Below are 10,890 nucleotides of genomic sequence, written 5' to 3'. Positions count from 1 at the left end.
GAAAACGTGAATTTGTAATTTGTAATTTGTACATAAAAATATAAAGCGATGACAGCGCTGCGTGTTTAGTACGACATTTACGGGAGATGAAGATAATAGGGGAGTGTAGAGAGAGAGAGAGAGAGAGAGAGAGAGAGAGAGAGAGAGAGGGAGGGAAAAACATGAACCGGTCGATCGCTACGGGTGAAGGGAAATATTGAGAAAGGGAGGGAGAGAGAAGGCGAGTCTAGTAGTATAACCTCTCGCGTGCCGTTACGAATTGCCGTGGAGACAGACACTTTAGTTTTGAATCTTCGTTAGTTCGAGAGTTTCAAGTACGAGTCCCCGGCCCTCCTACCACCCCACCATCCCAACAAGGTACTCCCGTCGACCCGTTTGTCGGTGAAAAGTTGCTAGTTCCAGCGTAACTCTCAGTCCTCCGGTCCGATTGCTTTAGTTTTAGTTTTATTATGTTGCGATCCAGTTTTACGTAGAGTCAGACGACGACGACCAAGTTGTTTAAAATATCGATAAACATAAAGTGGCTTGACATAAAGACTGCCAATTCGAGATAACGACGCGCGATCAATTCTACTTTATTGTTCCTCGGTAATCATCTTTCTCCCCGAGTTTGCCCACAAGCTGCGAATTACTTTTTATCCCGTCCTCTATAGCCTAATTTACGAAAATTCTCCCTCCTTCGCCTCTCCTCACCGCCCATCCATCCCAACCCGATACCCCATACTCGCTATTTATCGTTCATTCACGAACGCAAGCCAAATCAATTTGTCTTTAGTATCCCAGTGTCACCTATCAGTGGTTGGAAAAATGTATTATCCGGTTGTTGGAGTTGCCCTCTTCTTGGCGACACTTAACATCGCTGCCAGTAATTCTGGAACTTCTGTAAACGATAAAGGTATTTGATATTGCTCGTTAGTTAACGTTTAAGGCGTCGAATACTGACAAACCTTCGTTAGTTCGTTATTTGGTTAGAGTTTAATGGTCTTGCGACCCTTATGACGTAGACGTACTCGAGAGATAAGAAAACAATGGTAGTTGCTATTGATTTTATTTATCGTAGAAATTTATTTATGCAAGAACTAATTTATTACAAATCATTTTATGTATGGACACGTGTGTCGTCTGTGCATAAGTGTCAGGCAGTTTATTCCTTTCACTTTATAATTATGAAATTGCTTTTCAAGATATGTTCACACGTTTACTTGTTAACAATGAAGCTCGGTGATCGATAGAATTTATTTATTTATTTATGTTTTTTCTTTTTTGTCGTGTTTATTATAGTTTTGTTTTTCACTGTACTAGATACTGTGCACTGTATGTAAAACATTTGACAAACGTATCTTTATTATAATAATTCTTTGAATGTATATTTGTCTTTGAAGTAAATAATTGATATATAAAATATATATTCTTTGCATTGACGAGCTTGTGGAATTTAATGACAAGCTGCGAATGAATGTTAATTAACATTTTAAAATATTGAAATTCATTGACCATCGTATTTCAATTAAATTTATACAAGGAAGAGGAAAAGATTTATCGTATGAAAGAAAGTATGATGGACGATTAAACTTTGTTTTCTTTTTCTTTTTCTTTTTAATACAGAAGTTACCAAGGAGGATGTATCGATACTCCATCAGTCTACAACTTCGATACCTGCAACCACGCCGAAAAGTTCTGTCACAACAGCAGTTCCAACGACACCAGTAAGAAGTCTATCATTTTATTAACAAAATAACGAGTAGTTTATAAACAAATGCGTTATATAGACATAATGTGAATTTTATACTAGAAAGTGGCAAATACAACAACAACGGAAACTACAGTGGTAAGCATAGCTTCGACCACAGGGCGGACTACAGCACCGACATCAGGGTCTACGACTACGATGACAACAAAGGTTACGGAGGGGACTACATCTACAAATTCCAATTCAAGTTCAACGACGATCAATCCCCATACATCACCAAAACCTACTAAACCTTCTTTAGGACCCACTACAAAATCTTCAGTTATAAATTCAACAACGGTATCACCTAAGGGCCGTCATTTCGATGGAATAAGTTTTATGGGTAACGTTAACATTAACACTGCCAAGTTTAACGCCAATTTTTCATAATTTCAAATTTTACAAGCTCGACTTTTACAGGTGGAATAATTTTAACAGCTTGCATCGTCGGATTAGGCGTAGGATTCTACAAATTTTACAAAATCAAAAACGAGCAAAGCTACCATACTCTCTGAGATTACGCACTAATTCAAACGATATAAAAGCCTTTGGGCTTTTATGCGCAGTGTATGTAATAATAAAATTAATCGATTTAATTATAGTAACATCGTATTTTTTATAAAGCGTATAGCATTGACGAAATGCTGAAGTGCTCTTAGTATTTTAAACCAAAACTGTATTTGTACAATGATCGGAACAGTTTTTCATATGTTGTAAATTATAATTTAAAGTATGAGTTAAAGTATTAATAACATTAAAAAGAGAACGTAATGCCGATAATTTATTAATTTACTCGAAGAATCTTGCACATTATTGACAAGATTTGTTATCAAGTAACAGTCCTTGATGCAAAAAGCCTCCATGGATGCAGTGGGTCAGTCAAGTTGGAGGGCATTTATTATTTTGTAGAAATTATAGCATATAAATGTATAAAAATGTGTGTTACATTTTATAAAACTGTGGTGAAATAAATAAGAATAATAAATAAAAAGAAAAAGAAACAAAAGAAATACTTAATTATACAATATTTCCTTTATTCCTCATCACGGGCTTAACGCTCGTTTAAAAGACTTTCGACGAGTGCGATTTCTCCTACTCAATCTTTCATCTCCGCTATCGATTACAGCGAAAGCACCACTTGGATTGGTCTGACGGTTGACTTTTTTGTCCTGCCGGAGCATATCCGATACCACCGTTACGGACGTATTCTAGTTATTTCGAAAAGAAAAGTCCCTAAACGGGTAGCGTTGCGAGCTGACTTGATAGGAGCGACGCCCGGCTACTACTCGATATAACGGCGACGGCGGCAACGACGACGACGACGACGACGACGACAACGACGACAACGACGACAACGACGACAACGACGACGACAACAACAACAGCGACGACGAAGACGACGACGATGACGAAGGCAACGTAGACGACGGATAGGGGGCGTAACATCGGAGGACTAACGCCGATCTGTCATAGTCGAACGGTTGCTTTATCGTGTTTTCTTGTTTAAGTGGTTCAGGTGATAATCAGCAAAGTGTTTCAGAATTACCTGCAAACGCGTACGTCATTTTATATATAACAGTATTTATACGGCCACAGCGTCATTCGTAACGCAGCGATTAAGAATTTTCACTTGTTTCTTTGCACGCATCTCTCCTCCTCCTCATAGTCTTGTCTCTTTTAAATGCATAAACATACACCCTCCACCAACCCCCGACCATCTTTCGTGTCGAGCATTCAAAATCATTAATATTGTCGACGATTATCTTCCAAGCGATCGATTGTATTTCTCTTGTAGTTGTCAACAAATTTAATGCATTAAAAATTTGTCGGCGCAACTGATAATGTCTAAAAATTTTGAATTTTCTAAGGCCCATCAGCAGAACGAGATTTTAATTCTAGAGCATTGATCCAAACGGTCCTGCTGCCTATACGCGTATGTCTCCTCTTCTTGTATATGTATATAAAGTGTCAGCACACCGCACGCACAAAATACGTCTGCCTACACATATGCATATTCATACACACGCACGCGCGCGCGCGTAACACATATGTGCATGCATATATATATATATATATATATATATATATACACACACACACATATATAAGTTTATGCATATGCATATGTGCGCATGCGAAGGCGTGCGAAGGAGTGTTCATAGTGTGCACAGCATTTATTTATGTGTGCTTGCGCGCGCGTGTATGCGAATGAGTGTACGGATGCGCGCGCTTACTTTCTTGCGCGCGTGCATGTGTGCGTAGGCCCGTGGATGTGTTACGTTCTTCATGCTTCGTTCGACGTCGGCTGACAACGACGATTGCTGTTAACGCTTTATTAATTGTGCAACAAACAAACTAACATATTATAATACTTACCTATGCGTGTAACATTTACAATATAATTTCTATAATTTCTTTAACAGCAAAAATGACCGACTCGAAATATTTCACCACCACTAAAAAAGGAGAAATATTTGAATTAAAGTCAGAACTCAACAATGATAAAAAAGAAAAAAAGAAAGAAGCTGTCAAAAAGGTATTCTCATGCTTTTTATCTGTTTAACTACGCCCATTTGGGCGTCGATACATGGCTTAAGTCTGTCGATCTTGGTAATATTATCCTGTCGACGCTTGGTAAAATAAAAATCAGATTAACACTTGCGTCGGAATTGTTACAAAATTTTACTTTCTAGGTGATTGCGTCAATGACAGTTGGTAAAGATGTTTCAGCTCTCTTTCCCGATGTAGTCAATTGCATGCAAACAGATAATCTAGAATTGAAGAAGTTGGTGTACCTTTATCTTATGAACTATGCTAAAAGCCAGCCAGATATGGCAATTATGGCAGTCAACACATTCGTTAAGGTAACGTGTCATACAAAATTTACGAGTTTCTCTCACACTTTTGTCGGTGCACTCAAATATATAAATACAATACAATTTATATATTCTCAATGCTCATGTCTATTCTTTACTTATACACTTTTATAATTAATACATTAATATATATTTCTTTTAACTTAAGACTAACCACATTATTATGATATTAATCGTCTGTACGCCTAAAGGCAAGTTGTAGAAAATAATTAGAACATCGTTATAATTCAATTGATAATTAAAATATTCTTTAATTGTTCTACAGCTTGTCTCTATCGAAATATGCAGATCATGCTTGACGATAATATAAATTATCTTGAGCCATCTACATTCTAGTGTGTAGGATAGTATGCTCTAACGGTATAATATATTGGATTGCTTATTTTTTGAAGGGCACGAGATTGAAATTTTATCGATACAAAAAGTAGCTTAATGTGACCTTGCTAAAATAGAAAAGTAATGTTTGATTCTAAATTGTAAGCGACTCATCGCCGTTATGTATGTGCACTTGAAACCAAGTCCAAATTTAAGCCACAGTAATGTAAGAGCACAAGTTGCATCGCAGCGACGTAACTGCAATTTACAAAAAAGAAGGACCATTCTTAATATCCATATACGCATATAAAACAGAGTGCCAAATTCACTTTCAAATGTTTTAAACGATCGTTTGCATTATCAATCACTGCATTGCTGTCGATATTTAATAAGACACTTAATTAACAAGCCTTAAAGCTTTAAAACGTTTACACGAAAATAATAGATTAATTATTACTCTATGTAAGTATATTATGACATTTGTTCTCGGTGAGCATATATTTCATTTATTACCTACAATATGATGTGTTTTAAGAAAAGTGCATGAGCACTGATCATTTATGTCTAGTTGTAGAACACAGTGCAATTGTTTATGTTTGGCTTGGCCAAATGCATGTACATTTTGTTTGCTACAAAAACTTATATTTTATTCCTGATGAGAGCTGAGAGAGAGAGAGAGAGTGAGAGAGGGAGGAAGAGAAAGAGAGGGAGAGAGAGAGAGAGTGTGAGAGAATGAGAGTGAATGTGAGCGAATGGGGGAGAGAGAGAGAGAGAGAGAGAGAGAGAGAAATAGTAATGAAAAATTGAATTTTTCCATGTAGGTTTATTATTGAGTGCATTAGATTTCTTAGACGTTTAAAGTTCTTGAATTGTAATAGCAGCTTAAAGAGTATATTATTGATTAGTGAATGTAATTGAAATAAAAAAAAAAAAAAAAAAAAAAAAAAAAAAAAAAAAAAAAAAAAAAAAAAAAAACCAAATTTTTTTATAATAACAAGGCTGTCTATCGATGTTGTGACTGATTCAAATTTTACTTTTTTTTTAATTTTTGCTTGTCATGTACATTTATTACATGTTTATAAGATTTTTTTCAAGATCCAAGTTGTTAAGCGTATAATAAATCGTGCTCTTTAAAAAATGACTGGTTCAAATGCAATGTGATTTTTTTGTGATAAATTGATACGTAATTAACTATAATAATAACAATGGTGACGGTGACCAATTTGACATTTTTCGTTCTGACACGCAAAAGGAGCTAACAACATCTCCGATGACTAAGGTACCATATCATTTTCTATACTGTCAAATTCTTGAGTTAATATAGATAGTCATTACTGTGGCTAGACTTGAATCCCTGGCGTGACCAATTTTTGCGTAGGACTGCGAGGATCCGAACCCCCTGATTCGTGCATTAGCCGTTCGCACCATGGGTTGCATTCGAGTTGACAAAATCACGGAATATCTCTGTGAGCCACTGCGAAAGTGTTTGAAAGACGAGGATCCATATGTTAGAAAGACCGCGGCCGTATGCGTCGCTAAGCTCTATGACATTAATGCCGTCTTGGTGGAAGATCAAGGATTTTTGGACCAGCTAAAGGATTTACTCTCAGACAGCAATCCGATGGTAAAAAATTTGAGCGCCAGGCTCGATCCTTATTGCTATAAATCTTATCTTAATACCACATGTATCTCCTCGCATCACCCCCCCCCCCTCCAACCCAACCCATCACCCAATTAACCGGCATTAAAAAACAAAAACAAGGTAGTGGCAAACGCGGTGGCAGCCTTATCCGAAATCAACGAGTCGAGTTCCAGTGGGCAGCCCCTCGTTGAAATGAATGCACAAACCATCAACAAGCTTCTTACGGCCTTAAATGAGTGTACCGAATGGGGGCAAGTATTTATTCTAGATTCCCTCGCTAATTATTCGCCTAAAGATGATAGAGAGGCTCAGAGTATTTGCGAAAGAATCACTCCACGTTTAGCGCATGCAAACGCAGCTGTAGTTCTATCGGCAGTTAAGGTAATGCAATTATTTTTATTTATTTGTCTATTTTTTTTTGTTGTATTTTTCACTCTCTCTCTCTCTCTCTCTCTCTCTCTCTCTCTATCTATCTATCTATCTATCTGTACTTTATTGCCGTATACGTAATACGTTAACGCGAGCGTTACACGCCGTCGTACGTTCGAGCGTCGACAGCACTCGCATATCTCATGATTCTTCCTCGCGTCTCACTCAGGTATTAATGAAATTGATGGAAATGCTGCAATTCGAGTCGGACTTTGTGGGGACTTTAACGAAAAAACTCGCACCACCACTGGTTACCCTACTTAGCTCAGAGCCAGAAGTCCAATACGTCGCTCTCAGGAATATAAATCTCATTGTTCAAAAGAGGCCAGATATATTGAAGCACGAAATGAAAGTATTCTTTGTCAAATACAACGATCCGATTTACGTGAAACTCGAAAAATTAGATATCATGATAAGATTGGCGTCGCAAACCAACATAGCTCAAGTATTGTCCGAGCTCAAAGAGTACGCCACGGAGGTGGACGTGGACTTTGTGAGAAAGGCCGTGAGGGCTATTGGTCGTTGCGCCATTAAGGTCGAGCCGTCCGCCGAGCGTTGCGTCTCCACTTTGCTGGAACTCATTCAGACGAAGGTTCGTTGTTCTTTGTATTAAAAAAAAAAAAAAAAAGAAAAAAAAAAGTGAATTAAACATCACACCGCCATTGTCACCTCGAACGATTAATAATCCTTAATTTCATAATCTCTCGTTATTCTAAACAGGTTAATTACGTCGTTCAAGAGGCGATCGTCGTTATTAAAGATATCTTTCGCAAATATCCCAATAAGTACGAGAGCATCATATCGACGCTCTGTGAGAATTTGGATACGTTGGACGAACCCGAAGCCAGGGCTTCCATGATTTGGATTATCGGAGAGTACGCCGAACGCATTGATAACGCTGATGAATTGCTCGAAAGCTTCCTCGAAGGCTTCCACGATGAAAATACTCAAGTGCAGCTGCAGCTGCTCACTGCTATCGTTAAACTTTTCTTAAAAAGGCCGACCGACACGCAAGAGCTCGTGCAGCAAGTATTGAGCCTCGCGACACAAGACTCGGATAATCCAGATTTGAGGGACCGAGGGTTCATTTATTGGAGATTGCTCAGTACGGATCCTGCGGCTGCTAAGGAAGTCGTTCTCGCGGAAAAGCCATTGATATCGGAGGAAACGGATCTATTGGAGCCAACGCTATTGGACGAGCTTATTTGTCATATTTCTAGCTTAGCCTCGGTATACCACAAGCCACCCACGGCCTTTGTCGAAGGACGCGCAGCGGGCATGAGAAAGTCATTGCCCGCGAGGAATAGCTCGAACGAGGATGCGGCCACGCGAGCGCAACCCGAGGCTCAAGTTATTCCAGCCCAAGACTCGCTTATCGGCGATTTACTTAGCATGGACATTGGTAATACGAGGAATTCTTTTAATATTATTGAAACCATGAGCACTCGTTGATATACTGTCTCCTCGTTTGCTTCATATGCGAATATCTGTCCTAGGCGGCTCGTCCGTAGTCACACCCACACCACAGGCCTCCTCGGGCTTAGGTTTGGATCTTTTGAGTGGCCTTGATGCCATACTCGGAGGTGCTGACGCGGGCCCAGCGCCAGCCGTCTCACAAACCACAACTGGCCTACTCGGCGATATATTTGGCTTTAATCAAGGCACCGTCTCCTACGTGGCGCCAAAAATCAATTGGCTCTCGGCCGATAAGGGCAAAGGTTTCGATATATGGGGTACATTTTCGAGAAAGTAAGTCGTAAGGTTATTGCGATTAATATCTAACACTCCGCGCACCCTTGCAGCGTTATGTTTATAAATTTATAAGCATTGTATTAATTAATCAGGGATGGCCAAATAAACATGGAAATGAGATTTACGAACAAAACTATGCAGCCAATGGGTGGCTTTGCCATTCAATTAAATAAGAATAGCTTTGGTTTGACACCTTCGGCGCCGCTCCAAGTGCCGGCCCCATTAAATCCTGGTCAGAGCATTGACACAAATGTAATCTTGTCGACTGCCGGGGCAGTACAGCGAATGGAGCCTCTTAATAATCTTCAGGTTGCCATAAAGAATAATATTGATATTTTTTATTTTGCTTGCATAGTACCTATGCATGTTTACTTCACTGAAGATGGACAATTGGATAAGAGGGTATTCCTTTCGACGTGGAAGGATATTCCCGCTCAAAACGAAGTACGTTACCAAGTTTATAATTCACATAGTTTAATAATTAAAAGGGGACTGTTCGTTGTTTATTGTTCTGCTTTGTTACAGCTTAATTACATTCTATCTGGCATAATGTTAACGACCGATCAAGTAGTGACGAAAATGCAACAAAATAATGTATTTACAATAGCAAAAAGAAACGTAGAGGGACAGGATATGTTATATCAGTCGCTTAAACTTACGAATAATGTTTGGGTGCTCGTAGAATTGAAAATTCAACCTGGAAATCCAGATATTTTGGTAATATTATCTTTCTAAGAATCTAAATTTCTCCTACATTTGTCAAATGAAAAACTTTAATTTGCTTAAAAATTTTCTCTAGTTATCATTGAAGTCAAGATCGGTGGAAGTGGCGGCTGGAATATTTCAAGCATACAATACTATTTTACTTTAATAAATTTATATCATTCCATTAATATTCAAGTTTTGTGTACATTTGTTGATTATGATATTATCGACTGTTGGTGCCTGATGCGAACAAAAAATCTTTAGACCCATCTCATTATGAATTCTGTAAAATTCTAGTTTTAGTAATTTCTTTTATGTATAATTGTGGCATCAGACTGCAGATATATATGTATAAAATATACAATCAGTTTATTAACATTTCTTTGCATTTTGAATTACTATCATTTCCATTACTTATTTATTGAAAAAAAAAAAACAAAAAATAAACAAACGGAACTTTAGTTTATTTGAACGAATAAAGCATCGATATCTATTAATTTGTGCAAAACAATCGCGACTACTCGTTTCTTTCGTAATAAATATTTTATTTACAATTACGTGAATTAATAATCGTCGCTGTGGGAATATTGGCATGGGATGGAGCAGAATAATTCAGTTACTCTCGATATTTCTCTCTTTTTTTTTTTTTTTTGTTATTTTATTATTTTATTTAGCGAATGTAAAGATCGGTTGAATAAAATTAACACTGAACCTTCCTTCTAAAAGAACAACCCTCTGTGAGTCTTGCTTTGCCACCCGTGGGTGTGCACAGTATTGTACGACATCCATCGCATTCCACTGGCCTCTGGGCATGGGAAAAAATAGTTTTAATCGCATAACAGCCTGGACACTTTACATCCATAAAATAACTGTTTGGTTTTTGAACCAATCGCTTTAGCTTGTGTTTCCTTTTCTCTTCAGCTGGAGAAGGGTGCAGAAAATCTTTTGCCAAAGGCATTCTACAACGAGAAGAAAGTCATGCATTATAAATTGTTGGCAATGTCGTTCGATCAGTGTCAATTAAATGTCATTTGGAATATTTAAAGCCAACTGTCTTTCAGTCATCGATATTCTTCTTTAACCAAAACAAATGAATAGACACGTAATATTACCGATACATATATTTATATTTACAAATAATCTTATATCACTTTTAAACACATTTCAAATTGTCTTTAGAACGTAAATTTAGGCGTAAGTATGTCGGGTCAGAATTAACGTTAAAATTGATGATCGACGCAGGTTAGAATCTCGAATAATAATGAACTTTAAACTTTTAAATGGACTAATTGGTATCATATGAAAAAAGACATCGCGATCTCCGTGACTCGTTAATGCTTCGTTAATTTTGCTAAAAGTTAAAATGACGATTAGCGGTAATTAAAAATTGTAATGATAATTAAAATCCGTAGGACATTTTTGGTGCAGCCAACGACTTTCCC

At 37.6% G+C, this 10,890-nt stretch overlaps 2 protein-coding genes across 5 annotated transcripts; both read left to right on the top strand.

The window, feature by feature from the left end:
- The first annotated feature begins 708 nt into the window (after positions 1-708).
- On the top strand, positions 709-2,671 carry LOC105359536 (integumentary mucin C.1). The gene is made up of 4 exons (XM_011496150.1): positions 709-895; positions 1,606-1,706; positions 1,793-2,072; positions 2,150-2,671. The coding sequence occupies exons 1-4, from the start codon at positions 808-810 to the stop codon at positions 2,242-2,244; spliced, it is 564 nt and encodes a 187-aa protein (XP_011494452.1). The 5' UTR covers positions 709-807; the 3' UTR covers positions 2,245-2,671.
- A 422-nt stretch (positions 2,672-3,093) lies between these two features.
- Positions 3,094-9,809, top strand: AP-1-2beta (adaptor protein complex 1/2, beta subunit). 4 transcript variants are annotated; one of them, XM_011495928.1, is made up of 12 exons: positions 3,094-3,245; positions 4,153-4,265; positions 4,423-4,593; positions 6,173-6,199; positions 6,299-6,544; positions 6,683-6,943; positions 7,161-7,583; positions 7,712-8,393; positions 8,488-8,740; positions 8,836-9,187; positions 9,269-9,460; positions 9,543-9,809. In XM_011495928.1, the coding sequence occupies exons 2-12, from the start codon at positions 4,158-4,160 to the stop codon at positions 9,612-9,614; spliced, it is 2,787 nt and encodes a 928-aa protein (XP_011494230.1). In that variant the 5' UTR covers positions 3,094-3,245; positions 4,153-4,157; the 3' UTR covers positions 9,615-9,809. The 4 variants fall into 4 exon arrangements, with proteins under 4 accessions (XP_011494230.1, XP_011494228.1, XP_011494229.1 ...); XM_011495926.1 differs by having other exon boundaries at positions 3,094-3,285; XM_011495927.1 differs by having other exon boundaries at positions 3,094-3,662.
- Positions 9,810-10,890: the final 1,081 nt, after the last annotated feature.

This window comes from Ceratosolen solmsi, unplaced genomic scaffold (genome assembly GCF_000503995.2).
Source record: "Ceratosolen solmsi marchali unplaced genomic scaffold, CerSol_1.0 scaffold11, whole genome shotgun sequence".
Classification (NCBI taxonomy): Eukaryota; Metazoa; Arthropoda; class Insecta; order Hymenoptera; family Agaonidae; genus Ceratosolen; species Ceratosolen solmsi.
Note: the sequence above shows the minus strand (reverse complement) of the source record. Positions and strands in the feature narration are given on the sequence as shown.

Bases quoted from the DNA above. Each gene is read 5' to 3' on its own strand.
- AP-1-2beta (XM_011495928.1), top strand. From the start codon at position 4,158: ATGACCGACTCGAAATATTTCACCACCACTAAAAAAGGAGAAATATTT. The intron at 6,944-7,160 runs GTAATGCAATTA...CGTCTCACTCAG, and splicing joins TAGTTCTATCGGCAGTTAAG to GTATTAATGAAATTGATGGA. The intron at 9,188-9,268 runs GTACGTTACCAA...GCTTTGTTACAG, and splicing joins ATATTCCCGCTCAAAACGAA to CTTAATTACATTCTATCTGG.
- LOC105359536 (XM_011496150.1), top strand. From the start codon at position 808: ATGTATTATCCGGTTGTTGGAGTTGCCCTCTTCTTGGCGACACTTAAC. The intron at 896-1,605 runs GTATTTGATATT...TTTTTAATACAG, and splicing joins AACTTCTGTAAACGATAAAG to AAGTTACCAAGGAGGATGTA. The intron at 1,707-1,792 runs GTAAGAAGTCTA...ATTTTATACTAG, and splicing joins CAGCAGTTCCAACGACACCA to AAAGTGGCAAATACAACAAC.